Source organism: Lytechinus variegatus, chromosome 8 (assembly GCF_018143015.1).
Source record: "Lytechinus variegatus isolate NC3 chromosome 8, Lvar_3.0, whole genome shotgun sequence".
Classification (NCBI taxonomy): Eukaryota; Metazoa; Echinodermata; class Echinoidea; order Temnopleuroida; family Toxopneustidae; genus Lytechinus; species Lytechinus variegatus.
This window is the reverse complement of record NC_054747.1, coordinates 24033131-24047626: the sequence shown is the minus strand read 5'-3', so window position 1 is coordinate 24047626 and position 14496 is coordinate 24033131. Positions and strand designations below refer to the sequence as shown.

The 14496-nt window shown below is 36.4% G+C and overlaps 1 protein-coding gene across 4 annotated transcripts in view; it reads left to right on the top strand.

Moving 5' to 3' along the window:
• The window catches only part of LOC121420202 (AMP deaminase 2-like), a 65790-nt gene extending 51883 nt beyond the window's left edge, over window positions 1-13907 (top strand). For all 4 annotated transcript variants that reach the window (XM_041614753.1, XM_041614752.1, XM_041614750.1 and 1 more), the window contains 4 exons: window positions 9106-9226; window positions 10065-10238; window positions 12076-12186; window positions 13656-13907. In XM_041614753.1, coding sequence (XP_041470687.1) covers window positions 9106-9226; window positions 10065-10238; window positions 12076-12186; window positions 13656-13844 — 595 coding nt within the window. In that variant the 3' untranslated portion in view covers window positions 13845-13907. The remainder of the gene's footprint in view (window positions 1-9105; window positions 9227-10064; window positions 10239-12075; window positions 12187-13655) is intronic.
• Window positions 13908-14496: the final 589 nt, after the last annotated feature.

Genomic DNA, 14496 nt, shown 5'->3' with positions numbered 1-14496 from the left:
AATGATAATGATATACAAAATTTATAAAGCACTTTATACAAAAGTGTTAAGAAAAAAAATGAAAGAAATAATATTACATGCATAAGATATATATAAAAAGAAATAACTCAAAAGCGAAAGCATTGTTACATTTAATTAGGCATACAAATACAGAGATAGGTGGTAAATTATGTACAGCTTAAATACAACGGGTCAGTACATGACTGAATTCAAATAATCCTGATAAATAACTGAATAATACTACTATAAAACTAAACACTGTGAATTACAACTACTGTAGTTTTCTATGTGCTTAACGATTCTGAATAAACAGAATAGTACAAAATTTACCAGTTATATAATAATAATATTAACCAATTTTATTTTTTTGTTGTTTTATTTTAACAAGGTAGCCCTTTCAGTTACAAGAACTGCTCGACCAAGGGGCCCTGTATCAACAAATTGAAAACATAACAAAACAATATCACATAAAAATCATCAACAAAAGGAACAATGAGAAAGGAAAATGTAATACATGCGAGTAAAAATAAATCAAAATCACTCATAACCTTATAACAACAGAATGTAACAAAGTATTCATGGAAATCTTAAATATAGCATAATATAACTCAATTTATCAGATAAAAGGTGCATCTTGTTTATGAATGTTAATGACCTCAGTCTTATCAGCATTTACCTGCACCTTGAACTTGGTAATGTATATAAGCCCATGACACTGTCTTTCAAATAGTTATTGAATTTAATGGCTATTATCAACTTTAATTGCTGATCGCTTTCAGAGTCTTGGAGCGGTGCAAGACACTTGCGAGCAATTGCAAGTCTATTTCCATTTCCGAAATCAAGCATACAGTATGCCGTGCGATCGTTTTCAAATTTGCAATTGATTTCTCCATGAAACAAGGAGCGTAGTCTGATTTGCTGTATTTAAAAGTGATCAATCAATAATAAAATTGCAACAGAATATTTGCGATTGATTGCAAATATTTTCTTGCAACACCCCCTTAATTCTGGGTATCAACAGAATAACACATTGCCATGTGCAGAAATGATGACAGCTTTGGAAATACTGTAGAGTGTATGTACAGCTGTGCTCAGAAGTTAGATAGATAGATTGATAGATTTTATTTCTCATGATAAAAACAATACAGAATATATACATTCAAACGATAAAAACATAATAATTGAATCAATAATATAGTGCATAGGTATATGAATTTGAAATCATAAAACTTTTGATGTAAGAAAAATATGGGAAAAACCAAAAAGCTACAAGGTGCTTGAAAGGGGTTATCCCAGTTCCAGAATATGATTGCGAAACACATATACATGACATAATTTACAAAGAAAGCACAATTATAATGTAACTTGCCCAAGAGAAATCCTTAACTACCCCCCTTTACATAACCAAAAGTTGCATTTCTTCCGACTCATATTTAGTTAGAATCTGATTTTTTAATTTCCTTTTAAATGTTGATCAATGAAGATTGTTTGATCTCACTGGGAAGTGAGTGCCATCGTGAACCTTACCAAACTATGAACAAATTCAAAGCGTTCAACTTCTGCCATGTTGTATAATATGTAAAGGTAAATTCCAGTTTTGGTAACGATCTCAAAATTACTTTTGACAGAATCTAATATAATGACCACCCAAGTGTCTGTATGAATAAAAGATATGTGCCAAAGGATTCTGGAAGAAATTGTGTAATTGCTGAGAAATAAGCAATTTAAGCGCGGGTCTTTATTCCAGCAGTATTAATACACTGTCCCACGTGTGCCTATCTGTGTTGGTGATCTTCAGTGTGAACATTTTTCAGCGTAGATTTAAAGATTTCACAAAGTTCAGTTTATGTAACTACCAGATCTAGATCCTCGATGATATTCTGACAATTAAGCCTGGTTTTACAGACGTTCTCATGAAATGAGTGTTTACTGCAACTACTGGCTTTTCTCTTTGATTGTGAAGTCAGGTGATAAAATATCACATTCAATAAAGTTTGTTTTCTCTGGGCTTGCTGAATATTGTGGTTATGTTGTGTCCAATCAACAAAAGACATATAGGAGTTCATTTTGAAGTGGGGTTCACTAAATTTCAAGCACAAGTGTATATATTCATTTCCATGAATAAATTCATAATGTTCCACGTATTGGTATATGAAAATAAGAACAAAATGAAGGAGAACTCAAATTTGAGTGTTGAATGCCGATTCTAAATAACTTTATCCTCCAAATTTTTAAGGGTCCTCCTATCTTCAGCATCGAAAAATGAATATGATTTAGACTGAATAAAAACAATAAAATGAACGCAAACGCAATCTTAAGCGTGTAGTTACATAGTAGAAGTATTGTGGCTCAGTGGAAAAGTCTCCAGACTTCAAACCACAAGGTCCAGGGTTCAAATCCCACCACAGCACTCGCGTCCTTTGGCAAGGCATCTATCTACATTTGCCCCTCTTCACCCAGGTTTAGTTAATGGGTACCTGGTAGGAAGGAATTCCTTGAATGCACTTTGCATCGTATCAGGATAGCAGTGCTAAAGCGGGGATAATAGCATGCGCAGTGCTTATAAACATTTCTATTAAGTGCTATAAAAATGTTGCATATTGTTATTATACATAATAATCACCATTACATTCTACCTTATATTAGACATAAATGAATCCAGGTGGGGGGGGGGTGTGCTAATGAAAATTAAACTCAAATGAAATTGAAGACAAACCATCGGTGTTTAATTTTCATTACTAACTGGTCTTCATCTCTTGATAGTCTGGATGGTTTACGAGATAAATTCTTTATTGTAAGTATGGAGCTTGTCCCCATCACAAACTACAAGGTTACCAGAAGGAGTAACAAGGCAAGGCATGATGCAGTAAGTGCGATCTGATATCACGTACTGAATGATCCTCCTTGCCTGGATGATACCATCACACGACACCCGATCAACAGCAACGTTTTTTGGAGTTTTATCCCGGTATGTGATGTAAAGAGTGTCTGTCATTTTGTCAACCTGACATAGTGCCCGGCGCCACTCATCACAATGTATGACAGCCTTTTTTTCTCCTGATCGTGAGATGACAGTGAATTCTTTATCATATGTCTTCACAACAATATCGCCTGATGACAGGGCTTGTATTCTACCAAACATATTGTTGCACTTCATTGCAACAGTGGTTACTATCTTTCCATCAGCAGGGTTGATGACGTAGATATTAGACTGTGCGCTCTGAGCAGCGAGGATCATCCCATCCCTATCAACATCGATGTACACATTACCATCAAAATCATAGCTGTCTCTTGCTATATCGTTCGGTATGCTGATCTCTCTTATGACCTCCCATTCTCTATATTGGCTATTATAAATAGTTATACATTTATACAATATGTCACCTTCTCGATCTGGATGTGGATCTGGATATACACATAAATCCCCCTTAGCACATACAATTACGTTGCTGTCGACGGAAGTGATTGAAGTCATACTCTCGGATTGATCTCCATCAATGACTTTATGTGCGTTTCCAGTGCTCAAGTCTGTAATGTACATGTTATTTTCTTTTCTGTCCAACACACAAATCTCGTCATCGCTGATCAAACCACGCATTATCGGATTATTAACAACAAAGGGAATGTGAACTGATTTTACTAACTTACACCAGTTAAATCTGATTTTGTATTCTTCATCATCTCCATTGTCGGTAAACTTGACTTTCCTAACTTCTCCCAGTATGCTGTCAAGATAATTGTTAATGTCTTGGTGAACGTTCAAACTTAAGTTTTCATCGATAGATGCGAGTACTTGAGGAGCTTCATTAACCAATGTTTCATCATGTTGCTTTATGCGCGTGATAGTTGATTTAATATTCTTAACAATTTCAATTTCATGTTGATTCTTACTCCTGAGGTCTCTAATCTTATTTGAAACTACTTCTCTGATTGTCTTTACCTCGGCTAGGAGGCTTGCTTCTTTATCTCTTTTGTGCTGTAGCTCGTTCTCTATTTCAGTGTTACATGCCGTGATCTGTTCTTCTCTCCGTTCATTTATTAGTCGAATTTTTTCATCAGCTTCTTCATTTATCCTGCTAATCTTTTGGATCTCTTTATCCTTTGTACTTTTTAACGAGCCTTGAATTACCACTTGAATTTCATCATTGACAGCATTCAGGCGGTCGTTTGAAGATGTTTCAACGCATGCCAGTTTGGAATGCAAATTTTTTAATTTTTTGTTGGCTTCATCTATGTTTGACTTTTTCTCATCCAGCTTTTTCCTGCTCTCAAAGATGACATCCTCGATGTCATCGAGCTCACATGGTTTCTGACTGTGATCTTTGGTAGCGCAAGGATGGCAAACGGGAATTTTGTGTTTCTTACAGTAGAATTTGATTGGCTCACTGTGCTTGTCACATGACCACGTCATGTCATGACCTTTCCTCTGTTGTAGCTGACCCAAGTTGTCTTGTGGAAACTTTGATGCCATGGTACCAAGATTGTTGTCTCCAGACATAAAATGGGCCTGAAAGAGAAATGCAGATTCTCATTCAGGGTTGGCTGATTTTAATCGCGTTGATTTAAATCAACAAATGCTTAGAATTCAGTGCCATAATACAATCTGCACTATCTCTTGTTTTATCCTGTTGTTTAACATTTTATTCTTTTACATGAATTTAAAGGTTTAGTGTTCTTATTCTTTAAAAAAAAAAAAAAAAACTGCTAAGAAGTGCTAAATACTAATTTCAGGTTTATTCTACTAAAATAAATAATTCAAATAAACTTGCAACTTTTTTCCCAATAAGTCACATCTTTGCAAATCAATGCTTTAACATGAAATGAGGATCAGTTTCTTTGGAACAATTCCATGACTCAGAGACTCACATTCTACAAAGAGAAACATTCTTGATTTTCAAGCCAAGGACTGAAAATCATGTGTTAAAGAAAACTCCATTTCTCTTTGTTTGTTTAAACCTCCATTGTTATTTGAGCCATGGAGGGAGTTTTTTTTTTTACTGTTTAAGAGTTTTCAATAGGTGATTCCTCAACTTAGACCAAACCAGTCAGTAGGAGCTAAATATCCTTTATGAGAGGATGCAGAAAACAGCATCTTGATCATGACTTAAGGTGGTGTCACACCTTGGCGTTTTAGACAGCGTATGCCCGACGTATCAAAATTTCTCTAAAACGTCGGCATACGCTGAACTTTGATTTTTTTTCAACTCTGGGCGTATACTTAGCGTATTCATAACGAGTTGGACGTATACATAACGTATTAGTAACTTATATCGAACGCTTCGTTAACTTATAAGTAACGTATTCCAACGAATGCCTTGCATATTGCTGGCGTACTCAACTTATGCCCTACGATAGCCTAACTTACGCATAGCGCGCGGCAGCGTATCGCTGACGAACACGTGTCGTAGCCTATAAAAAGGCTGCCGCTCGACTATTCAAATCATAACCGCACGATGCATCACCGTATCAACACCACCGCCATGCCGAAGAAAACTCCTGTGAACCCCACCTTTATATACCAATTCCTATAAACGTTGTCAATACGCCATTATACGGTAGCTGTAAGTTATAAACACGTTCAGTAAGTTTTGTGGTCGTCCGGAGCACGTCTTCATTCGTCAATATACGTTGGAGTTAAGTTACACATACGTTCAAAGCACGTTACTCATAGGTTAGAAGTAAGTTTTAGGGTACGCTGGACATTATCTCGACGTACATCGACTTATGAGTAACTTACGAGTAACGTGTATCAACGATCGCGTAACTTGCCTACAACTTATGGCCCGCGTATGCGGGACGTATGAGCCATACGCTGGCATACGTCGAAAAATTTTGCGCTTGCACAAAATTTTTCGACGACCTCGCCGTATGACGACGTATACCAGCGTGTTTTAGCGTACTCTTAACGTATGCAAAACTTACCCGTAACGTATTCGACGTACGCCAGCGTATTCGCCAAATTCCTCATACGTCGGGCATACGCTGTCTAAAACGCCAAGGTGTGACAGCGCCTTTACATATTCTACATGAATTCTATTTGACTGGATTTAATTATGAAATAGAATAGAAGTCAATAATGATATCAATTCTGAAATGTATGGTTTTGAAAATGATGTCAGTGTAAGGGTAATATTTCTGGTGTTTCCACTTTGTTTTAAAAACTGTTGTTTAAAAAAAAAGAAATGTAATCAAAAATCAGATAAAAAAAATATTTAAATCAAATAAATCTTATTCTCTAAACAAAAAAATGCCAACCTTGTGCTTCTTGAATAAATGCAAAAACTCTCAAACAATATAGATGAACAAATGAAGGAGGTAGCAATTAGCAATATACTCTCAACTAAAACGACCTTATTTCACTACCATTTATCAGGGTTTTTATTGTTGTAAATGCAACATTGTGTAAAAATTTCTGTTCCTGAATGCCTCAAGCTTAAAAAAAGGGGAAAATCACTTACTTTCTTAGTTCTTTATTTGATCTTTTATGGGCATCCGGTCCAGTTTAACCTTTCGCAGTCTTGGTTGAAAAATACTCCACACCACATAATGCATCAAAGATCCCATGAATGATAATGTACATGTCTATGAGATACACAACATGTACCAGTCACAATTCTTTGACTCGCTATTACATGTTAAAACCAGAGAATGTTAGATTCAGTGGACTGTATCTATTGTTCTCTCTTTTTAACAGGTAATATTGAGTTAAAGAATTGTACCACTGCCAATGTCTGCTTCCTTTTTTTTTTTACTTTTGCTTTTGACTGAGTGGAATTTGTGCAGTGCCCTTTTAAACTTTGATCAGTTTCTTTTGTCAGTTTACATTGAACTTGGGGGTGATCAAATGCTGTTCATCTCCTAGGGTTTTTTAGAGTACAATGTATCATTAGTACACTGTAAGCCAAATATATTTCCAGGTCTATTGAGTAAAAAAAAGCTCGACATCTCACAAATCCCCAATTTAAGAAAAAAATATAGCGCAGCTTTTATGGAGTTATTCAGCTGCGCTTGTTCAGAGCTTTTTTTACTTATGTCTACACAGCATATTTTCTTAACTTACGAGATATGTTTTTAATTTTGATTTGAAGAGAGTCAAGGATGGAGAGGCAGACTACTCCATAGTTTTGCGGCAGAAAATGCAAATGCACTATTAGATATCGCAATAATGTATGTCATGAACGCATAATCATACATGACTGGAAAGAGTATCTTCTCCCAAATAATTTGATACCATATGCAGTGTGTCTTCACGCTTCGATGATAAGTAGGTATTCTTTGCAGTGATGTAAATTTTGATTTGCGCCAAAGTAACGCACGACTACAATTATTGAACCCCAGATGCCAATGATGTCATAATCCTACATGAGTTAGCAAATCTATTTGGAACTCCCTTTTCAATGGAATTGCCTTGAGAATTGATACAAAGAAGTGTTTGTTAAAGACTTATAATGTAATTAAATTACTAAAAAAGTGTATTGAAATTTATTTTGATGTAACCCTGGATTCATTCACTGCAGTCATGCCTTTGGCACAAATCAAAATTTACATCAATGAAAAGAATACCTCGTGATCACCTGTTAACACATATGGCATAAATATGGTCTCAAATTATTTGGGAGAACATACTCTTTCAGGTGATATACAATAATTATCTGTTGATTACATATTTTTTCCTTTTTAATAATTGTTTTTATTCACAGTTTTCCCTTCAATAATTTAGAGGGATTATTTGCCATGACATAAGTTTCAATTTTTCTATACATGAAAGTAAGGCACAACTGCAATATATGAATTCAACCAATGAGTAATAATCATACAACTTCATTGCAAAATATATCTGTGCTGGAGATAAGCCTCTTCACGAATATATTTCTATTGTGTTAGAGATCACCCTGTTCATATTTAATGATTGTGTTAGAGAATACCCTGTTCATATTGTTTTATAATGGTTTAGAAAATTCCCAGATCATCTATTCCATTATTGTTTAGTTTACCCTGTTCATATATTTGTATTGTGTTAGAGATTGTACCCTATTCATATTTTTATAATGTGTTAGAGATTTCCCTATTCATATATTTATTATACAGATATTGACTAATGGGGTGTGTAATATAAACATTCTTTGGACCGCCGGATTTGTATTTTCCCGAGGGGTTATATTTTCCCGAAGCGCGCAGCGCTGAGGGAAAATATGATTACGAGGGAAAATATTAATCCTTCAGGTGGTCCAAAGAATGTTTTTTTTTACACATCCCATCAGTCAATATCTATTATATTAGATAGCTTCTAATGATGAAAATAAAGTTAGGCCTAATGATGCGTGCAGCATGTTAATGAAATTCACAGTGATTGAACTGGTATAGATCTATAGATATCTTAGTAACGTCAGCCTAACGCAGTGAATGACCCTTTTCTATTCAAATCAACTTTGTTTAGGCCTAGCCCTAGATCTAAATCCAAGTTCGAGCCCAGACCAGGTCCAGGACCCAAGGCAGGCCGATAATGCATGGTAACATCTAATCCACAAGAGGGCGCCATACACGTAGAAAAATATGTTCACGGACCGGTTGGTCAATATATTCATCGAAGGTGGACCGGTTGGGAAAATACATTGATTTTGATCATATCACGTGACGCGCTATGGACCAATCGCGCTTGGCTATCTGTCTTGGCTATCTAATATATTGTGTTAGAGAATGCCCTGTTCATATTTTTATATTGTATTAAAGATTGCCCTGTTCATATTTTGATATTGTGTTAGGGATTGCACCATTCATCTCTTTATATTGTGTTAGATATTGCCCTGTTCATATCATTATATTGTGTTAGAGGATACCCTGTTCATATCTTTATATTGTGTTAGAGGATACCCTGTTCATTTATTTATATTATGTTAGAAAATGCCCTGTTCATATCTTTATATTATGCAAGACAATGCCCTGTTCATATCTTTATATTGTGTTAGAGATTGCCCTGTTCATATTTTGATATTGTGTTAGGGATTACCCTGTTCATATTGTGTTAGTGGATGCCCTGTTCATATCTTTATATTGTATTAGAGATTGCGCTGCTCACATTCTCAATATTTTCTTGTACTATTCCAGAGAGCGTAACATGAACACGTTTGTATTGAGACCTCACTGCGGTGAAGCCGGCCCAGTCCATCATTTAGTCACGTCCTTCATGCTAGCGCAGAACATCTCACATGGCTTGCTTCTCAGAAAGGTATAAACAAGAAGAAAAGTTATTGGGAAGTAATAATAATGATAAACCTCAATTTCTATAGTGCAGCTATTATCTGAATATATTCAGTTGTGCTTATACCTCGGTCACATTTGCTCTACGGCGGCTGTACGGCGAGTCGAAAACAGCCGTTACAACATTTTTTGGTACCAGACTCATGTATATGTTTTGAATGAAATTGAATAAAACGGCTGTATTCGACTCGCCATACGTCCACCATAGAGCAAACGTGACTCAGGTATTACATGTACTTAGAGCTTTTCTTACTTAATTTTACTTACATGTATGCACACGGCAATGTTCGTAATGAAAAAGGTTTCAGTTTCAATTTGAAGATAGACAGAGTTGGTGAGCTTCCTATGTGAATTGACAGGCTATTCCATAGTTTGGTGGTGATGTAGACCTGTGTATTCTTAAATACCCATAGGCATAATTTGAGCAGGCAACAGTCTTTACTATTGCCCTCCTCAAAAGAATAACCAATATCACTGACTGCATATTAATTTGGGTAATGGTAGAAATTATTACCTACTATTTTCCCTCAACATTCTGTCTAGATGGAGGGGGGATAGAAGGCCTATAGTCTCTAGGTCACTTTGGGCAATATTTTACTATTGCCCTCATGAGCAGTCAATATTTATGTAATAACATTTTATCCAATCATCTAGCGTAGTTATTAAGCAAAGATTTGATCATTAAATAGCGTCCATTGCTTGACAAAATGTTTCACTCTTTAAAATCATATATTCATTCCCGGTACATCCTTTCCTCCCTTTTGTGATTTTTTCTGATTTTGTTTTGTTATTTTCTCTTTACCCAGTCTCCAGTGTTGCAGTACCTGTACTTCCTGAGTCAGATTGGGATCGCTATGTCGCCTCTGAGCAACAATTCTCTCTTCCTCAACTACCATCGCAACCCACTCCCAGAATTCCATGCGCGTGGTCTCTGCGTCTCCATCTCCACCGACGACCCTCTTCAGTTCCATTTCACAAAGGTATGATCAACAAACATCAGGGGCCCGTTTCATAGTTTAGTTTAATTTAGTTTACTCCAACGATGTCGTAGGACGAAGCCTGTTCATCGATCAAAGTAGAAATTCTATTGCTGCTCTCCTTCAGACAAAATTAGATGCGCTACTTATGTTGGCATGGAGGGGTGGCAGGGGTATCGTAGACAGTGAAAAATTCCATGGAAACACAAAAGAAACGAAAATTACTCAAAGTCATTGGCAATCTTCTCCCAATACTTATCCAGTCTATTCTTAAAAGCAATCACTGAACAAGCAGTAACTTCATCTTCTGGGAGACTGTTCCACACATCTATCACTCGGTTAGCAAAGAAAAACTTACGCACATCAAGACGCGAATATCTTTTCTCTAGCTTTAAGGAATGACCACGCGTTTTACCACCATGTCTCAGATAGAAAAGTTCGGAACTTGAATCATAGTAACCATGCAGATATTTGTAGACATCAATCATGTCACCTCTTTTACGTCGGTGACTGAGTGATGGCAATTTCAGGAGGCGAAGATTTCAGAGTATGATAGGTGCTTAATACCTGGGATCAATTTAGTAAAGGAACTTGCAACTGTTATAACTTTGCCATTATGGCAACTACCATGGTAACCTTGATTCTGATTGGCTGCCGAGCCCTGTTACCATGGTAGTTGCCATTGTAGCAAAGTTACAACAGTTGCAAGTTCTTTATGAAATGGGCCCTAGATCAGGGGGAGGGGGGGGGGGTCTTTTACAAAGATGTAGGTGTGACTTATCGTCATACTTAATGTGGACAGCACATGTTATTTAATCTGATTGATGGATATTCAATAGTGAGTAAATTGCTAATTTGTATCTTGCCAACTCATCCATTCATCACATGTTCTGCCTTTATTTACTTTCATTAACTCGTACATTAGCTGGTGACAGAACTTTTACGGTGTCAGCTTCAAAATCCTGGAACAACCTGCCACTAATAATTAGACAGTCTCCATCATTAGCAATCTTCAAAAAGTCATTAAAAACTCATCTTTTTCATACTTTGTAGTTTTTTAAAATATTACATCTTATTCATTGTAAGCGCTTTGGGCCTAATGTTAAAAGCGCAGTACAAATAATAAGTAATAATAATAATAATGCCATTCCGTACATCATTATTTCATCTAACAACCATTTAGTCCAGTAACCATTTGGTCCAATTTTCACGTCATCTAATCACCAGTCCATCTACGACTATTTTGTCTCATACCCATTTTATTTTCATTCATTTTGCCCAATTAACACTTAGTCCAATTAGACCAAATGGTATGTAGACTAAATGACTATTGGACCAACTGGTTTGTAGCTGTCACGGTGAGTAGACGGAATGACAATTACACCATGTGGATGGTTGATGAACTGATGGTAGACCAAATGATAGTAGATGATTTGGTAATTGGACGAATTGGCATTATACCAATTGAGAGTAAACCCGACAGTGCATAGCTCAGGATCTGACCAATGCAGTGATGCGTTTGTTACAGCATCCAATTATAAATTTAAATGTGACTCTAATTGAGTGTTGCAAGAAACTTGCAATTGATTGCAAGTCAATTTTAGATCATGAAATCAATCATAAGTCATGCGATTGATTGCAAATTTACTATTTGTTGCTTGTCTGCTTCTTGGATCAACAAGAGTAAATCTAGTTGATTTATATACTGTAAAATTGATCCGTCTTGTAAATTTGCAACTGAAATTTGCATGTTTGAGGAATTTCTTCCTGCTGGTACCTATTTACCTCACCTGGGTTGAGTGCTTGTCCATGCTTATTTTCTTTTCTGCTATATTTCTAGGAACCTTTGATGGAGGAATATAGTATTGCAGTACAGGTCTGGAAGCTTACTACATGTGATATGTGTGAACTGGCCCGTAACAGTGTCGTCATGAGTGGATTCGATGCCGAGGTGGGTTATTATGTAATATTATGCATGAGTTTCAGGTGGGAACTTTTTCAAACCTGGGAGTCAGACATAAATCATGATGTGCGACTTTCTCTCAAGGATAGAAATGCAACAAATCTACCACAATACTCCATTTGGATTTGATTTGAATTCAGTGATCAGGGCCACATCTTACAAAGAGACACGATCGATCCAATCAGTTGCAACTCTATAGAAATCCAACAGTGTCATAACTTTCTACAGGAAATTTGCAAAATGTCCTCTAGAACACAACAAATTGTCAGGAAATTGATGAATTTATAAGTATACATCATATCTAGAATTTTTTTTTTGAACAAACATGCATTTTATATGTTGACGTTGCTGGCCATCGATAGTTGCGATTGATTGGATCAATCGCAAATCTTAGTAAGACAGGCCCCAGTTATCATTCAATATGACAATTATATACAAATCAGCAATCCCATGAGTATGCGTACATGTACATGTATCTGGCAATTTATCTGTGGGAAAAAACGATGTCTGTTTTCTACTCATTGTGAAAGGCATCAATTCTCTTGAAATTCAAGGCTTTAGCAATCATAAGTAAGAATGTAGAAAATTGGGATAGGACATAGAGTTCGGGAAATAATCATTGGACCACTTTTCAATCAAGCTCCTATACAATATGGCCTAATAATTCTAAGCCATATGAAAATGTTTAGTTTTTGGAATTCGCACAATTATATATTATCAATGTCAATATTGTTAATATGTTATGTGTCTTAAGATCTATGTAATTTAGTGATCAATGATCATGATGTTATGTTTTACTTTTGGGTTGTTTTCTCTGAGGGAGCACCTTGTTCAACAAGCGTAAGCTTCTTGAGGCGCTGCCCATTAGTTATTCCTTGCACATTTTGTACTGCCACATTAAATGAAATGAATTTAACGGAATGTCATATTGTACAAACTTGGTATTGATTGATCGTTTTATTTTCTAAACTGTGGCCCATATCACTGAAGTCAAGTTTAACTCAGACCATGGTCTAACTCTGTGCTAAAATAATGGGGAGCCAAAAATTCAAAAATTCTGTTTCTCTTATGTTAACTATTTTGTTTCCTGTTGCTTTCATAATAAAGTAAAATACATTCAGTACTCATTCCCAGACAATTATGAATAATTTGAGTGTCAAATGAATTATAAATTGAATGTGTACTGTTAGGGATTTGTGTTTCACTTGGCTAACCATGGTTAAACCACAACTTCAAACCAGGGTTTAATGTAAACCTGAGTTCAGAATACGGTCCTCTGTCTTTCAAGCTAAGGACCATGATCATTGTGAGAAAGTACTGGCTGTTAATGAAATGATTGGATGTATGTGTACAAGTCTGTTTACTTAATGGAATAATGATATTGTCAATATGTTTATATGAACATGGTATTGGAAGGATTGATTCATCTGTTCCGATTTCTCTACTTTGTCTTCTAGACTAAGGACCATTGGCTTGGTCCAAACCATCGCAAGGAAGGACCCGCCGGTAACGAAATCACCCGTACCAATGTACCCGACATCAGGGTTGCGTTCCGACACGAGACGCTCTGTGGTGAGCTCTTGACGATCTGCAGAGCAGCCCAGGATCAGAGTGAACATCTTACACCATTGCCAAAGAAGCTGTAGATAATAGGACGGGACGTGACTAGGACGGGCTCTAACAAAGAAGTTTGAGGTCAAGAGAGCTAAGAGAGGGTTGAGTCAGTTCCCTCATAGAAGTTTTGGATCAAGAGCACCGTGTTGAGCACCTTGTCAAGAAGTCTGAGCCACGTCTTTCCCGCGGAAATCCTGCAAGTGGCTCTTAGTTACCACTCATTGCATTACATCATGGACAACACTATGGGTAATGAAGGAAAGCATATCCTCTACCCCTAAAAAATGCTGCACAGATTTTTGACTTTAGTTACTTTAGATTAGTAGCGCTGATCAATGCTTGGATTGGCTCCTACAAAGAAATATTAGGTATAGAGAGCCAAGAGAGTGTTGAGTCAGTTCTGCCAAAGTAGCTTTAGATTAGGAGGGCTGATAGAGTTGGATTGGTGCTTCCAAATCAGTTACGGATTGCAGGCGAATCCTGGAAAGGCTTGCAAAGAAGTTTTAGGTAAAGAGTGGAAATGACAGTGAATAGACCAGTTCGTAGTTACTTCATGGACAATTTTGGTCAAATGACTTTTCATTTCTTTCATTTCAAAGCAAGATATTACGTAAGCTTGCCTTACATAGCAGGATGAAGAAATTTAATAGACCAGGTGACTAGAATAGCACACAAATGAACACT